Genomic DNA, 18,578 nt, shown 5'->3' with positions numbered 1-18,578 from the left:
TAAAATTTTTAAATTCACACATTCTTTGACTCAGCATTTTCACCATTTAGAATTTAATCTATGCACATACTTTCAGAAGTATGCCATGATACACATGTGCGTTCTCACTGCAGCACTGCTATAGTAGGAGAAAACTGCAGATAACACGTATGTCCATCAACAGGAACTGGTCAGGTAGATTATGGAACAGCCATACCAAGGGGCAGCTCTAAGTGTCCTGATATGGAACAATCTCCAAGATATAATATTGAGACAAAAAGCAAGACACAGAAACCATATGTGTACTTATACACAGCACAAATGGATGAACCTTGAAAACATTATACCTAAGTGGGGGGCAAAGGACTTCACTTTTCATTGCATTCATTTCTGTACTGTTTGAATTTTCTCACCATATGCCTATATTACTTTTAATCATTTTTAAAATGTCAACAGGGACTGTGGAGAGATGGAATTATAAGCTACTTTTGTTTTCCAATTTATATTTTCTGTATTTAAAAAACACCAGTGAATTATTTTAAATTTCCAAATATCAGACAACTATCATACTGGTTCAGGTCAAAACAGATGACACAAATATCATTTAAGTATCATGATAACTTAGTACATTTTCAATCAATAAAGTTTATCAAGGTGAGAAACAATTTTTAAAAAACCAATGTTCACCTGGCTTTTAAAACAAAAGCTCTGTCCACTACACATTGATGCAAATATTTTAGCTAAAAATGAAGCCAATTATTAACTTCATAAGTAAGTCTTAAACCATTACTACTAAAATGCTAGAATCAGGGATCCTGATTTGCTGCTGATACACTTACTACCTTTTCCAAGAATGTCATACTTTTTTTAAAGATGTGGAACACAAATGCACAAGGCATTTTTTGTTGAAAGAAAAAGCATGAATTACACACAGTAACATTACCATGATATTGTTTATACATTTACATTCATGTTTGCTTGAGTACTATATAATTTAGTCTTACCCAGTTAAGAATTAGAGGGGCCTGATTTAAATGTCATGGCACAGCGGACAAAAATTTATCACTTTACAGATCACTTTTATACAGGTACGTTCAGACATTGATGAATTTTCATCTATCCTATCACAAAGATTCAGTGTCAATTTAAAATGTGTGTTGAGTGCTGTAATAACAAGTTGCAGATCATTCAACAGTTTACTGTTGCTAAAAAAGAAATTTTACTAAACTTCCCAATATCCACTATGGTTATTTTGCTTTATGCTGCTCTCATAATCATACAAAAATAACTAATATAATTTGAAAATCAGGTATGTATTTTAAAAAAACCTCATTTCCCCCTATCTATAAAAGCCATTTAGAATACTTTCACCTTTACTCAGTTTTCTTAGATAGTGCTTTTACCTAAGTTCTATGTTCTTCTGCTTGAGGTCTTCTAGGTCACTAATTCAGCTCCACCTTATCAATTCATCAACTGATAGTTCAGTTGGGAAAATCATGCTTTTTTCATACCAAAAATTCTTTTTGCACACGTTTGAATCTTATTAAGTACCTTTAGCTTTTTGTTTGGCTTTTCACTGCATCTCCTCTAGCAGCTCTATCTCCCTAAGCATTTGATCTAACGGTGCCGACTGATTTTTCTTCTAGAACAGTGTGACTCAAAGTACCAGGCAGAGATACAGCAAGGACCTTGAGCCAGAATGTATACCCAGCACACTTGTACTCTCGCTGAGAAAAATCAGCAAAACTAAACAACGGTATGTGATGTAGCTGATTTACATTCTGAGTTAAGCTCCTTACCTCCTTGCAGACAGGTAATAATCAATGTGCAGACCAGCTCATCAAGCCCAGAATACTGTCATCAAAGTCATGATGGAAAATAACCATCAATCTAGAATTCTACATCCAGCTAAATGATCTTTTAAGACCAACAGATCACTCACAATTCTTCACTGACATAACTACTAATAGAGTAATATGAAAAGAAATGAACCCCAAAGAACTAGTGGGAATAATACAGTAAAGCTACACTGGACACTAACCTTATTTCAGAATCCACATCTCTGCTGAGAAACTTAGGTCTTGTATATTCAGATGAATAATAACGCCCTGCAAAAACTTGATCACCATCAGCAGTAAAAGCTTCTCTACAATTCTTGGGTGGCTTTTGGGACTGCATTACTGCACGAGCTACAGAATTATTCTAAAAAAACAGAGGGGAAAATACATTTTAAAAATATGCCAAAGCATTTCTGTTGTATATAATTTCAAAATATTACCTAAATTACCAAAAATTTTGGTAATAGGTATTACCAAAAATACCTATTCAAGTATTTTTATTTAAACATTCAAATGAAATAATTCCATGAGAAAAATAAAATAATTTAAAAAACAACTTTCAAAGAATTAAACTATTAAGAGTCTTAAAAACATAAGAAATGATGTTTTATGACAAACTGATATTTTTTTTTGAATTTTATTTATTTTTTATACAGCAGGTTCTTATTAGTCATACATTTTATACATATCAGTGTATACATGTCAATCTCAATCTCTCAGTTCATCACACAACACCCCCACCCCCCGCCCCGCCACTCTCCCCACTTGGTGTCCATACCTTTGTTCTCTACATCTGTGTCTCTTATTTCTGCCCTGCAAACCGGTTCATCTGTACCATTTTTCTAGGTTTCACATATATGCATTAATATACGATATTTGTTTTTCTCTTTCTGACTTACTTCACTCTGTATGACAGTCTCTAGATCAATCCAAGTCTCTACAAATGACCCAATTTCATTCCTTTTTATGGCTGAGTAATATTCCATTGTATATATGTACCACATCTTCTTTATCCATTCGTCTGTCAATGCACATTTAGGTTGCTTCCATGACCTGGCTGGTGTAAATAGTGCTGCAATGAACAATGGAGGGCATGTGTCTTTTTGAATTATGGTTTTCTCTGGGTATATGCCCAGTAGTGGGATTGCTGGGTAATACAGTAATTCTATTTTTAGTTTTTCAAGGAACCTCCATACTGTTCTCCATAGTGGCTGTATCAATTTACATTCCCACCAAGCGTGCAAGAGGGTTCCCTTTTCTCCACACCCTCTCCAGCATTTGTTGTTTGTAGATCTTCTGATGATGCCTATTCTAACTGGTGTGAGGTGATACCCCATCATAGTTTTGCTTTGCATTTCTCTAATATTTAGTGATGTTGAGCAGCTTTTCATGTGCGTCTTGGCCATCTGTATGTCTTCTTTGGAGAAATGTCTATTTAGGTCTTCTCATTTTTTGATTGTTTTTTTTCTTTTTTAATATTGAGCTGCATGAGCTGTTTATGTATTTTGGAGATTAATCCTTTGCCCGTTGATTCATTTGCAAATATTATCTCCCATTCTGAGGGTTGTCTTTTCATCTTGTTTGTAGTTTCCTTTGCTGTGCAAAAGCTTTTAAGTTTCATTAGGTCCCATTTGTTTATTTTTATTTCCATTACTCTAAGAGGTGGATAAAAAAATATCTTGCTGTGATTTATGTCGAAGAGTGTTCGTCCTATGTTTTCCTCTAAGAGTTTTAGAGTGTCCGGTCTTACATTTAGGTCTCTAAATCATTTTGAGTTTATTTTTGTGTATGGTGTTAGGGAGTGTTCTAATTTCATTCTTTTACATGTAGCTGTCCAGTTTTCCCAGCACCACTTATTGAAGAGACTGTCTTTTCTCCATTGTATATCCTTGCCTCCTTTGTCATAGATTAGTTGACCATAGGTGCATGAGTTTATCTCTGGGCTTTCTATCCTGTTCCATTGATCTATATTTCTGTTTTTGTACCAGTACCATATTGTCTTAATGACTGTAGCTTTGTAGTATAGTCTGAAGTAAGGGAGTCTGATTCTTCCAGCTCCATTTCTTTTCCTCGAGATTGCTTTGGCTATTCGGGGTCTTTTGTGTCTCCATACAAATTTTAAGATTTTTTGTTCTAGTTCTGTAAAAATGCCACTGTTAATTTGATAGGGATTGCACTGAATCTGTAGATTGCTTTGGATAGTATAGTCATTTTCACAATATTGATTCTTCCAATCCAAGAACATGGTATATCTCTCCATCTGCTTGTATCATCTTTGATTTCTTTCATCAGTGTCTTATAGTTTACTGAGTACAGGTCTTTTACCTCCTTAGGTAGGTTTATTCCTAGGTATTTGATTCTTTTTGTTGCAGTGGTGAATGGGATTGTTCCCTTAATTTCTGTTTCTGATCTTTCGTTGTTAGTGTATAGGAATACAAGATTTCTGTGCATTAATTTTGTATCCTGCAACTTTACCAAATCCATTGATTAGCTCTAGTAGTTTTCTGGTGGCATTTTTAGGATTCTCTATGTATAGTATCATGTCATCTGCAAACAGTGACAGTTTTACTTTTTATTTTCCACTGTGTATTACTTTTATTTCTTTTTCTTCTCTGATTGCTGTGGCTAGGACTTCCAAAACTATGTTGAATATAGTGGTGAGATGGACATCCTTGTCTTGTTCCTGATCTTAGAGGAAATGCTTTCAGTTTTTCACCACTGAGAATGATGTCTGCTGTGGGTATGTCTTATATGGCCTTTATTATGTTGAGGTGGGTTCCCTCTATGCCCACTTCCTGGAGAGTTTTTATCATAAATGGGTGTTGAATTTTGTAAAAAGCTTTTTCTGAATCTATTGAGATGATCAAATGGTTTTTATTCTTCAATTTGTTAATATGTTGTATCACATTGATTAATTTGAGTATATCGAAGAAGCCTTGCATCCCTGGGATAAATCCCACTTGATCATGGTGTATGATCCTTTTAACGTGTTGCTGGATTCTGTTTGCTAGTATTTTGTTGAGGATTTTTGCATCTATATTCATCAGTGATATTGGTCTTTAATTTTCTTTTTTTGTAGTATCTTTGTCTGGTTTTGGTATCAGAGTGATGGTGGCCTCATAGAATGGGTTTGGGAGTGTTCCTTCCTCTGCAATTTTTTGGAAGAGTTTGAGAAGGATGGGTGTTAGCTCTTCCCTAAATGTTTGATAGAATTCACCTGTGAAGTCATCTGGTCCTGGACTTTTGTTTGTTGGAAGATTTTTAATCACAGTTTCAAGTTCATTACTTGTGATTGGTCTGTTCATATTTTCTATTTCTTCCTGGTTCAGTCTTGGAAGGTTATACCTTTCTAAGAATTTGTCCATTTCTTCCAGGTTGTCCATTTTATTGGCATAGAGTTGCTTGTAGTAGTCTCTTAGGATGCTTTGTATTTCTGTGGTGTCTGTTGTAACTTCTCCTTTTTCATTTCTACTTTTATTGATTGGAGTCGTCTCCCTCTTTTTCTTGATGAGTCTGGTTAATGGTTTATCAATTTTGTGTATCTTCTCAAAGAACCAGCTTTTAGTTTTATTGATCTTTGCTATTGTTTTCTTTGTTTCTATTTCATTTATTTCTGCTCTGATCTTTATGATTTCTTTCCTTCTACTAACTTTGGGTTTTGTTTGTTCTTCTTTCTCTAGTTCCTTTAGGTGTAAGGTTAGATTGTTTATTTGAGATTTTTCTTGTTTCTTCAGGTAGGCTTGTAGTGCTATAAACTTCCCTCTTAGAACTGCTTTTGCTGCATTCCATAGGTTTTGGATTGTCTTGTGTTCATTGTCATTTGTCTCTAGGTATTTTTTAATTTCCTCTTTGATTTCTTCAGTGCTCTCTTGGTTATTTAGTAACGTATAAAATAACCTCCATGTATTTGTGTTTTTTACATTTTTTCCCCTGTAATTGATTTCTAATCTAATAGCATTGTGGTCAGAAAAGATGCTTGATATGATTTCAATCTTCTTAAATTTACTAAGTCTTGATTTGTGACACAAGATGTGATCTATCCTGGAGAATGTTCCATGCGCACTTGAGAAGAAAGTGTAATCTGCTGTTTTTGGATGGAATGTCCTATAAATATCAATTAGATCTATCTGGTCTATTGTGTCATTTAAAGCTTGTGTTTCCTTATTAATTTTCTGTTTGGATGATCTGTCCATTGTTGTAAGTGAGGTGTTAAAGTCCCTCACTATTATTGTGTTATTTTCGACTTCCTCTTTTATAGCTGTTAGCAGTTGCCTTATGTATTGAGGTGCTCCTATGTTGGGTGTATATATATTTATAATTGTTATATCTTCTTTTTGGATTGATCCCTTTATCATTATGTAGTGTCCTCCCTTGTCCCTTGTATGTGTCCCTAGGTCTGAAATGGGTCTGTTGTAGACAGCATATATATGGGTCTTGTTTTTGTATCCATTCAGTGAGCCTGTGTCTTTTGGTTGGAGCATTTAATCCATTCACGTTTAAGGTAATTATCGATATGTATGCTCCTATTACCATTTTCTTAATTGTTATGGGTTTGTTTTTGTAGGTCCTTTTCTTCTCTTGTGTTTCTCACTTAGAGAAGTTCCTTTAGCATTTGTTGTAGAGCTGGTTTATGGTGCTGAATTCTCTTAGCTTTTGCTTGTGTGTAAAGCTTTTGATTTCTCCATCAACTCTGAATGAGATACTTGCTGGGTAGAGTAATATTGATTGTACGTTTTCCCTTTCATCACTTTAAATATATCATGCTACTCCCTTGTGGCTTGTAGAGCTTCTGCTGAGAAATCAGCTGTTAACCTTATGGGCGTTCTCTAGTATGATATTTGTCATTTTCCCTTGTTGCTGTCAATAATTTTTATTTTTATTTAATTTTTGTCAGTTTGATTACTATGTGTCTCAGCGTGTTTCTCCTTGGGTTTACCCTGTCTGGGACTCTCTGTGTTTCCTGGACTTGGGTGACTATTTCCTTTCCCATGTTAGGGAAGTTTTTCACTATAATCACTTCAAATATTTTCTCTGGTCCTTTCGCTCTCTCTCTCTCTTCTCCCCTGGGACCACTGTAATGCGAATGTTGTTACATTTAATGGTGTCCCAGGGGTCTCTTAGGCTGTCTTCATTTCTTTTTGTTCTTTTTTCTTTATTCTGTTCCACAGCAGTGAATTCCACCATTCTGTCTTCCAGGTCACTTATCCGTTCTTCTGCCTCAGTTATTCTGCTATTGATTCCTTGTAGTGTATTTTTTATTTCAGTTATTGTACTGTTCATCACTGTTTGTTTGTTCTTTAATTCTTCTAGGTCTTTGTTAAACATTTCTTGCCTCTTCTCAATCTTTGCCTCCATTCTTTTCCAAGGTCCTGGATCATCTTCACTATCATTATTCTGAATTCTTTTTCTGGAAGGTTGCCTATCCCCACTTCATTTAGTTATTTTTCTGGGGTTTTATCTTTTTCCTTCATCTGGTACAAAGTCCTCTGCCTTTTCATTTTGTCTATCTTTCTGTGAATGTGGTTTTCCTTCCACAGGCTGCAGAACTGTAGTTCTTCTTGCTTCTGCTGTCTGACCTTTGGTGGATGAGGCTATCTAAGAGGCTTGTGCAGGTTTCCTGATGGGAGGGACTGGTGGTGGGTAGAACTGGGTGTTGCTCTGGTGGGCAGAGCTCACTAAAACTTTAATCCTGTTTTCTGCTGATGGGTGGGGCTGGGTTCCCTCCCTGTTGGTTGTTTGCCCTGTGGCGACCCAGCACTGGAGTCTTCCCAGCTCTTTGGTGGGGTATTGGCTGACTCTGGGAGGGCTCATGCCAAGGAGTACTTCCCAGAACTTCTGCTGCCAGTGTCCTTGTCCCCACGGCGAGCCACAGCCAACCCCCACCTCTGCAGGAGACCCTCCCACACTAGCAGGGAGGTCTGGTTCAGTCTCCTATGGGGGTCACTGCTCCTTCCCCTGGGTCCTGATGTACACACTACTTTGTGTGTGCCCTCTAAGAATGGAGTCTCTGTTTCTCCCAGTCCTGTCGAAGTCCTGCAATCAAATCCTGCTAGCCTTCAAAGTCTGATTCTCTAGGAATTCCTCCTCCCATTGCCAGAACCCCAGGATGGGAAGCCTGACGTGGGGCTCAGAACCTTCACTCCAGTGGGTGGAGTTCTATGGTATAAGTGTTCTCCAGTTTGTGAGTCACCCACGCAGCCGTTATGGGATTTGATTTTATTGTGATTGCACCCCTCCTACCATCTCATTGCAGCTTCTCCTTTGTCTTTGGATGTGGGGTATCTTTTTTGTAAGATACCAGATACTGGTCAGTTCCAGTGTCTTCCTGTCGATGACTGTTCAGCAGTTAGTTGTGATTCTGGGGCTCTCGCAAGAGGGAGTGAGCACACGTCCTTCTACTCCGCCATCTTGAACCAATCTCCCTGATAAGATTTTATTTTTAAATTCTAATATTGCTATCCACTAAAGTTAAAGATTTTAAGTACTTTTTCACATGAAAATATTTACCTTAGAAATCTTATTTTTCATAGAAAAATGAAATCTTATTTTTTCTAAATGTCTTTTACACCCTAGAAAAGATGTGAGTGAACAGCAAATTCCAATAAAAGATTAGTACACTGAATTATGTAGGAAAAGCCTGGAAATATTTAGTATTTTACTTCCTAGAGGAAGTAAAAAGAGGATTAGGCTTAACTGAGACCTAATCAACCTTCCTTGGAACAGACCTTTACAAGAGGACTTCATTATTTTCTTTCAAGTATCTGTCTAAAATATGAGAGGGCCAAGCCCACAAATAATTACAATATGAACTTGCAATTCACATATACACATTTGGATGATTGATGTCATTGCCTCTCAGGTTCCATTAATGAGAAAAAGAGACTGTGTTTGTATTAATTACAGATTTGTTTTGAATTCCCTTGTCCCTTCTCAGCAAATTTATGCCAACAGATGGAACACAAATATTGGTGATCTAATCTAACAAGTACATATCAATAGAAATATGTACACTGATGAAGAATAAACATTGATTTATTTTACAGAACTCAAAGTTTTTTTAAGAAAAGAATTCATAAAATATCAAGTACTTAAGCAGAATAGGAATTTACATAACCAACCTCAGTTTAGGAAATTTAGAATAATATAAAATACAGCAAGCATCTGGTCTTACTTTGATCAGCAGCACTGTCTCTATGCTTCTCATGTCAATTAGGCTATTTGTGACAACTGCATTATCTATTTCTAAAGCTGTCAGAACTGTTGGGAACTCTGGATGATAAGCAGCTCTAGGAGACAAAAATATATAAGGATTAACTTACCAAATGGTAATTATATATGTATATTTTTTAAATGGGTGATGAGATGATGGATAGTAACAAGACATGGAAAATATGTGATAACGTTTGAAAACATCTGTAATAGGTTTATTTTATTTTATTAGCAAACATTTATATATTACTATGTGCTAGGCACTGTTCTAAGCATATTATAAATACAGTTGACCCGTGAACAACACGAGTTTGAACTGCATAGGTCCACTTATATGTGGATTCTTTTTCAATGAATACAGTATGCACTGCAATATCCATGGTTGTCAGAATCAGCAGATGCGGACTGTGGCTACAGAGGACCAAGTATGGGGCTTGAGCATCCACAGATTTTTATACCCACAGAGGGATATCCCTGTGGAAACCTGTATTAGCTCATTTAATCCTCAAAACAACTATATGAGATAGATAATATTATTCGCTCTTTTTTTTTTCTTTCCCAAATGAGCTGCAGAGAGTTTAATAAGTTCCCCAATGTCATAAAGGTAAGAGGTCAGGCTAGGATTTAAACCAGGCAGCTCAGCTCTAGAACCCAGCAGATTCTCAATCATTATGTCCTATTGCCTGTTATACTTAATCATTACAATTTTCTTAAATCTTATACTCTATCATACAAACATAAAAGTCATTTAATTAAAACACATTGGGAAAAGGCAATGGCATTCTTACTGCTTTCTTAGTTCTAGAATTCCAAAACAAAGAAATATCTTTGTATATATGTTTTCCACTTATTCATTCATTAATTCAACATGTATTTACTGAGCACCTACTATGTGCAAGATGCTGTTCAGAGGATAAGGAGATAGCACTAAACAAAACAGACTACATCCTTCTCCCCATGGAGCTTACACTCTACTGAAGGAAGACAGAAAAATGAAGAAAAAGTGGCATACTGTGCTTTTTCACACAGAAAGTGTCAGGAAAAGCCTTGCTAAGGTGTCAACAGGCAGACACCTGAGGAAATGGGAGTTACATTAGCATAATGAAGAAGAGCATTTCGTGCCCAGGGAGCAGCATTTGCAAAGGCCCTAAGAGGGCTGTTGGAGAAGCCGGGAGGCCAGTGTGCTGTGGTGGACGAGCAGTGCTGGGAGTGCTACTGGACACAAGGACAGGAGAGATGGCAAGAGGACAGGTCATGTGGGTCCGAGAGGTCGCAGTTAGGCCTAAAGAGGATGAGAAAGTACAGGACAATTTGAGCAGAGGAATGACATGGTCTGACTTTACTCTGGCTGTGATATTGAGAGTGTGGATGGAAGGGAACCAGAAGCAAAACTCACTTGAGATATGATAATGGTGTGAACCAGGGTAGCACTGCAGAAGTGTTTAGATCCTGGATACATTTATAAAGTACAGCCAGTAGGATGTGGGATGGCAGAAAGAAGTCAAGGATGACTGAGGTTTTGGCTTGAGCAACTGAAAAATGGAGATGGGGATGACTATAGGAAGAGCAGTTTTTAGGGTGGATCTCAGGAGTTTGGCTTTTAGATATGTTAAGTTTCAAATGTCTTTTGGACATCAAAGTGGAAAATATAAATTGAATGTATTATATTCTGGAGTTCAGAGGAAAGAGCCCAGCTAGAAACATAATGTGGTGATCATCAGTGTATGGACTATATTTTAAGCCATGAAACTGGATGAGTTCACCCAGGAAGTAAGTGCTGGGAGTAGGTGCACATGGAGAAGAGGTCTGGAACACTGATACTGGAGATTCCCAAGTGAGGAGAAATAAGCAGAAGACATTACAAAAGAATACCTAGAGATGTGGGAAAACAAGAAGAGTGACATCCTAGGGACCAAGTAAAAAAAGTGTTTCAGGAAGAATTAAACGATCAGCTGAATCAAATACTGCTGGTAGGTCAAGTCAGCGAGCGGGAAGGAAGGACGACAGGACCAAGCCAAGCAAGGCTCACTGGCGCCTGGACAAGAGCTGCTCTGGTGTGTGATGAAGCTATAAAAACTTGACTGGAGTAGGTTCAAGAAAGAAGGGGAAGAGAGAAGTTAGTGACACAGACAACTCTTCTGAGAAGTTTTTCCTGTTAAAAAGAGGCAGAGAAATAGGATAGTAACCTTAGGACAGAGTTCAAGTGGAAGTAAAAACAAAGATAGGAAAGAATAGGGGGTGGGCGCTCTAGAAACATCAAGCAGTGCCAATGAAACAACGCAGGGAGTGAGGGGAGAGAGGATAGGGAGCCCGAGTCTAAGAGGGAGGGGACGTGGAAGGGGATTGTGGTGAAGCATAGGCTCTGGCCAGTCCGCTGAAAGCACAGGTTTCTATGCTAGGAAGGAGCAAGTATTTTCGAGCAGGCACATGCCACTGCTAGACAGGCTGCTCCCACCAGCTTGCTCTAAAGCACCCAGTCACAACCACCCCTTCCTTTTGCTCTACTTCCCTGGGATGCACTTCATATTTAGTTTATATCACAATTAGTTTTGCCTGCTGAGAGATGCTGTAACATCGGTCGAGGAAAACTAAAAGTAGGAAGGAATAGTAGCAATAATGTGTCAGTAATGAGACAAGGAAAGGACAAGTATGGAATAAGCTCACTAGACAACATAATGTAGAAAGCCTAAAGAGGACGAGAGGGACAAAGGAAAAACCGCACATCAAATTCTAGGCGAGCACGGTGAGCCTCACTGGTAAGAGGAATTATAGGACAAAATGATTTGATGATCCTAATTAAGCTTAGAAGAAAGCTTTAATAAAAACATGATTTATAAAGCCAAGTAAAAGGAAAAATACCACAATCAAATTAAATATAGAAAAAACACGCTTAAAATGAAGGGCATTTTTAATGTTTCCAAATATAAGGCAATTGAAAAAAGCAAAAATTGGATTTATAAGAAAAAGTGGAGTGGGAGAGAAAAGAAATTTTAAAACAATCTGTTAATAGGAATATATATATAGGAATATATATATATATATAGGAATATATATACATAGGAATATATATATAGGGATATAGAGAGGACTATATATATATGTAGGAACACACACACACATACACGTGTATCTTTAAAAGTAAAGTGATTAGCTAGCCAGCAGCTAACAAAGAAGGCGATTTGGGTATGGTGCCCTTGAGGTTTGTTAGGGTCATTAAAGAAAACAATCACAGCTCTTTATGGAATCTGTAAACCACCCAGAGTTGAACTCTGAGCAATGAGTACCAAAGTTCTTCCCTACGCCCTCCCTCTTAACGTGGCCAGGTCTGCACCATTTCCTTCTTCAGTACAATTTCTAAGCCACACAACGTCTACTTCCCAGTATGTCTCCCCAAACAGATCTCACGTGAGGACCTTAAAGGCAGGGAGTATCTCTCATTTATCTATGTATCTCCAATGCCTAAGATTCAAATTAAAGACGTGGCTTGATGGAATTTTACAAATCAGGAGTGTAGATATGGTTAACATTAAAAATGTTTTAACTCTTTCTGAGCTTGCACGTAACTAAGCAAAACCAGAAACAGTATTTAATTACTGATGCCTTACCTGTGTCTTACATCATACACCTCCTTCCGAAACTCAGAAACTATTATCTGTGGCCGTGAGGTCCCTGGTGAGTAAAACCTTTTCATCAGTGCCTGAAGCACTCTTTCATCAGCATGATTATCGCAACAATAGGCTTGCAGAAGTCCTTTCAAGCAAGATTCAATGGCCAAAGCAAGCTCAGTGTCCCGAAGATGAATGCAAGCTCCTAAAAGTGAGAGAAAATTATTAAAAGCCCATAAATACTTGAAATGTTAATGTAACCATCTTTATAATAGTTCATAAATGACTTTAAAATATTTTCATATGAAGCAATTTAAATGATATTATAGATCTCATTTTAACCAAATGGGAAATACCCCATCCCACTGGATACACTGGGGAGAAAACCCACTAAATCCTGTGAAAAGTTGTCTCGCTCTGATATAAATCAACAGTATTTCTCCTATGTGTATATATATATATATATAAAATACTATTCCAGCCTCTGAATGGTGTTTTGAAAATCAAGCCAAAAGGGTTATAGACTCTTCACTATTTTCTGTAAAACTGATTAATATTGAAATTTTAGATTTAGAGAGGGAAAAAAATACCTCATCTATTGAAATGGATTCTGGTATAGAGGTACATGTCATTTAAATGAAGAGACATTACTACAATACTTAATACAGTACATAATACTGTACTTATACAGTACTTTACTAAAAAAGTATACTTATAGCATCATTTTCACCTAATGATGTACAGAATTAGAGATAGCTCCTCAGAACTCAACTGATTTTTTTTCTCATGTATATATGAGGATAACTAAATAACCTCAGGCTTATAGTTGAAAGAGGACTTAGAAGTAATGTTGTCCAAACCTAAATAGAAACTTAAAAAGACAAGTCATTTTATCAAGTTTTACACAAAACTCAGGTGATTGGCCTTTTAACTATATCTTGATATCACTGAATTTTCCTACTAATCAATTACATGCAAATTAGTTCATTGATTTATTCATTCAAAAAAATAAAAAGCAGATTATTCAACTCTATAATTACTTTTCCTTTTCCTAAGTTCTCTTTCTTTTGGCTTTTTTATGCTTAAAATATACAAAAGGAAAGTTTAAAGTGATTTTATCATTTCTTAAAATATGTACAAAGTCTACATATAACTACATGGTTCTTCGATAACAGTGTTTTAAAATTATATTCAACAGACTCCTTCCAGAAAATAAAGATGTACTTCTAATTTTTATTATATACTGACTAATTGGTGACAAATACCTAGAGGGCCTACAGGTTTACAGGTAAAATGCCCCCGTCTGTAAGCATCATCTATGGCTTCCAGAAGAGCTGGAACATGAGGGCCAAATCTTTTCAGTCGATCAGTTTTACTGTCTTTCAATTCTTTCAGTTGCCTCTGATTATAGTTCAGTGTATTCTTCACATCTAACTCTTCTCTCCTACAAAATACACGTGGAAAAACAAAACAGATATGTGATACAGTTAAACAGAAATACTCAGTCTTTTCCCCTAATACCTGCATACCAGTGAATGACGCAGCTGCCCTAAAAACTAAAAGCGGATCTCTTCATTTGAAAACAACTGTGTTACCAGGAAAAAATAGTCAGAAGACCTCAAAACTTAGCATGGAAAAAGAAAAAAAGCAGTCGTGACAAGGACTAGAAATCCCAGAAACTGTCCAATTCTACAAGTTTAAGAAGTCTTATTAGGAAAGTGATTTTAAAAGATCCCTTATTATGAGGAAGAAGAAGAACAACAACAAAAAAAACATGTATTCTCTTTTCATATAAAGAGGAAAACTAGATGATTTTCAAATAACTGAAAAAAGTATAAGAATGTGGACACTTACTTAATTCTGGTATGTTCTTCTTTGTCCTTTTCTACAGCTTGCTGAAATTGTTCGATCTCTTGATTGACTGAACTTTCTTGATCCTGTAAGACCTTTACTCCTTCTTTTAACCAAGATATTTTTTTTTGCCTTTCCAACCGTTCAGGTTCCAAAGACTGATCAGCACTAATGGTAAATAATACAAAGTGGAAAATATTCAATGAAAAACCTAACATTTAAAAAACATAAAGCAGGGCTTCCCTGGTGGCGCAGTGGTTGAGAGTCCGCCTGCTGATGCAGGGGACACGGGTTCATGCCCCGGTCCGGGAAGATCCCACATGCCACGGAGTGGCTGGGCCCGTGAGCCGTGGCCGCTAAGCCTGCGCGTCTGGAGCCTGTGCTCCGCAACGGGAGAGGCCACAGCAGTGAGAGGCCCGCGTACAACAAAAAACAAAAAAAACCATAAAGCAATGTGATAAAATTCCTTTAGCAATAATACAGAAAATAAAATATTCCATTTCACCTGGATTACTTTATTACAAAATGAGATAACTATGAAAATTGCAAAGTAACTATCTTACCTTTTTCTTAGTTCTTCAATTCTTTTGCAAAGCTGCTCATCATCTTTCTTTAATGCTCTATACTCGTTTAGGGAATGGTTGTATAAAACCTAAAAAAAAAAATCAGACATACTTTAGTAAAATGAAAAACAAATACCCCATTCAAGACCACTTTTGCCAAATCGTCAAATCAGAGGGTGAATATATGCAGAAATATATTTTTAAAACAACATACATATATGGCCATATGAAATCATTATATTTTTTGAAGTCTGAAAGCAACACAATTACAAAAACCTCTACTTTTAAAAATAAATGAACAGTATTTATAGTTGATATGCAATTTTTAATACTGGAAAAGTTCTCTCACCTCAGCTTCATTATAGGCCCTTTTCTTAGAAGTAAGATCTGCTTTCAATGCCATACATTCTGGTGCTCGTGCATTTGTCTCTTGACTAATCTTTTCTAGTTTATCTTGAATATCCTTGTACTTTTTTTCTGCTTCATTAAGTCTGACCTTTAAGAAAATAACATCGTTGGAGCATATTTTATTTTTCTCCAATAAACAGAAAAAATAAAAATATAATTGTATATGGTTCACATTTCAAATAAACTTAATTTTGCTCTAACTAAACTCAAGACATTAATTAGGTAAACAAACATATAAAGTGTTAAATATGTATTTTTTTAATTGAAATATTGTTGATTTACAATATTATGTTAGTTTCAGGTGTATAGCAAAGTGGTTCAGTTATACATATACATAGATATATATAGACAGGTACATATCTATGTATCTATCTATCTATTCTTTTTCAGATTCTTTTCCATTATAGGTTATTACAAGATATTGAATATAGGTTCCCTGTACTATACAGTAAGCCCTTGTTGTTTATTTTATATATAGTGGTGTGTATACATTAAACCCATACTCCTAATTTACCCTTCACTCCTTGCCCCTTTGGTAACCATAAATTTGCCTTCTATGTATGTGAGGCTGTTCCTGTTTTGTTAATAAGTTCATTTGTATCATTTTTTAGATTCCACATATAAGTGATATCATGTAATATTTGTCTTTCTCTGTCTGACTTACTTCACTTAGTACGATAATCTCTAGGTCCACCGATGTTGCTGGAAATGGCAGTTATCTCATTTTTTATGGCAGAGTAATATTCCAGTGTGTGTGTGTGTGTGTGTGTGTGTGTGTGTGTGTGTGTGTACCACATCTTCTTCATCCATTCATCTGATGATGGACACTTAGGCTGCTTCCATGTCTTGGCTATTATAAATAGTGCTGCTATGAACACTGAGGTGCATGTATCTTTTTTAATTAGAGTTTTCATCTTTTTTTGATATATGCCTAGGAGTGGGATTGCTGGGTCGTATGGTAACTCTATTTTTAGTTTTTTAAGGAACCTCCATACTGTTCTCCATAGTGGCTGCACCAATTTACATTCCCACCAACAGTGCAGGAGGGTTCCCTTTTCTCCACACCTTCTCCAGCATCTATTATTTGTAGACTTTTTGATGATGGCCATTCTGACTGGTGTGAGGTGATACCTCATTGTAGTTTTGATTTGCATTTCTCTAATAATTTGAAATGCTAAAATATATTTTAATTCCACATTTAGCTTTCCAATAAATGTGCTATCTTCTGGGGATACAAAGATATAGTAACAACTGTCTTCAAGTAACACAATTAAAGGGAGACAGACACAGTTTAGCAGAGAAACAAACATGCAAATAGATCATGCAGTTTGGATGCAATAATGCTTAAGTAGGGTATGTATATTTGTAATTGTGAAAGCACGAGGAAGAATTTATAGGTCTGTCAGAAAAAGTTAGGGATGCCTTCAAAGAAGCATTTGAGCTGAAACTTGGAAGATTACTCAAAATGTACCAGGAAAAAAGCTGGGGAAAGGTGTTACAGGGAGTTGGAAAAGCATGTGGAAAGGCATTAAAACCATTTTAGGAATTAAAATTATTTCTGGAGCTTGAACTGAGAGGGTAGTGGTGGGAGATGAGATGAAGGGGTAGAAGGGCTTTGAATTCCATGATCAGCTTACAACTTAAACCTCTAGACAACAGGGAAACAAGATACCAAACTATATGTAAATCTATAATGAAACTATATGTAAATCTATACGTACAACCACTTTGGAAGCACATGGAAGGCAAGGTAAAGGGAAAAATTAAAGGAAATGATGTCAGTAAGAAGTTAATGTAATGTTCTGGGACAAAAATAATTAGGGACCAAAATGTCACACTGAAAACAGGAATAGATTAGAAGGGAAAAATATGAGAACTATTTAGATCAGAGATCAGCAAATTTTTTCTAGAAAGAGCCAGATAGTGTATACTTCAGGCTTTATGGGCTATAAAGTCCCTGTCACAGCTATTCCAGTAGAAATGCTAAGTTTGAAGTGTCTGGAACATTTAGGTAAAGATGGGAAGACAAGTATTTGAACCAAGTGCTCAGGATAAAAGTTTGATTAGGAATACAGATTAGGGAATTGTCAATATGTAGGCTATTTAGGAAACATTATATAGAATGGTAGTGTAGTTCTGTTATTAAGACATCAGTAGTATAATCTCTATGTTTTTTATAAAAATTGAAGTTGGTCTAGGTGCTTTACAAACTAAATATAATTCATCTATCTTCAGTTTAAATTAGGTTAATACAAGTTTAAAGTCTGCTTTAGACACTGTTTCTTCAGAAACCTTCCCTTCAATAGTTATTCTATAATCAATAAATAAGCATATACTATGTGAAAGGTTTTATGTAAGGCATGGTGGGAAGGATATAAATATAAGATAGTCCAAACCCTCCAGAAATTTACCATTTACTACATAGCATGGCCAAATACTTAAGTAGAGCAAATAGCCACAGAACTAAATATCATCCAACCTCAAGATTTTCCTTTCCCCACTTGAAAAAAAAAATGAGTGTTTATTACTAAGACTGGATTTCATTTTTAGACTGGGGAATATCTAAAGAGGAAAGCAACAAGGTCTTCCCCTATGACAAGCTAAGAAATGAAACTGAGAAGAATTGAATGAAAATTTCAGAATATTCTCTCAGAAATGAAAATCTAAGGTGAGAGAGGTGGGTGGGGTTGAATTTCCATTTACTACCTGAAGAGGGAATATAAGAAATTCAGCCCAGAGATCACTAAGTAAATGTACTGTCTTCACCATTTCTGTTACTTTTACACATTCATCTATTACCTTTCACGGATTAATGTTATAACCCTTAAAAGGAAAAAGACTGGCCTGCTTATCTTAGGGGTAGACAGGAAGAAGTAAGGTGGGAAAGATTACACCCTGTACTACAACTAAGCCTGGGAGTCAGAAGCCCGTAAGCTAAGGAGAACAAAATACTAAGATGTAAGTCAGTCACACTGGGGCTCCTATAAAGAAAGAAAAGGCTAGGAGATCTACTTCCAGCACGACGGCAGAGAAATTCCACAGTGGTGGCTGTACAACCCTGTGAATATACAAAAGAAACAATGAACTGTAAATTTTAAATGGGTGGATTGTATGGTATATGAATC

General features: G+C 36.2%; 1 protein-coding gene across 7 annotated transcripts in view; it reads right to left on the bottom strand.

Annotated features, from left to right (window-relative positions):
- Nucleotides 1–18,578, bottom strand: part of SMC6 (structural maintenance of chromosomes 6) — a 69,754-nt gene that overhangs the window by 22,430 nt on the left and 28,746 nt on the right. For all 7 annotated transcript variants that reach the window (XM_060168707.1, XM_060168709.1, XM_060168708.1 and 4 more), the window contains 7 exons: nt 15,395–15,541; nt 15,046–15,134; nt 14,486–14,650; nt 13,903–14,075; nt 12,632–12,842; nt 8,989–9,103; nt 2,021–2,181 (listed from right to left, as the gene is read on the bottom strand). In XM_060168707.1, the coding sequence (XP_060024690.1) occupies nt 2,021–2,181; nt 8,989–9,103; nt 12,632–12,842; nt 13,903–14,075; nt 14,486–14,650; nt 15,046–15,134; nt 15,395–15,541 (1,061 nt within the window). The remainder of the gene's footprint in view (nt 1–2,020; nt 2,182–8,988; nt 9,104–12,631; nt 12,843–13,902; nt 14,076–14,485; nt 14,651–15,045; nt 15,135–15,394; nt 15,542–18,578) is intronic.

Source organism: Lagenorhynchus albirostris, chromosome 13 (genome assembly GCF_949774975.1).
Source record: "Lagenorhynchus albirostris chromosome 13, mLagAlb1.1, whole genome shotgun sequence".
Classification (NCBI taxonomy): domain Eukaryota; kingdom Metazoa; phylum Chordata; class Mammalia; order Artiodactyla; family Delphinidae; genus Lagenorhynchus; species Lagenorhynchus albirostris.
Note: the sequence above shows the minus strand (reverse complement) of the source record. Positions and strands in the feature narration are given on the sequence as shown.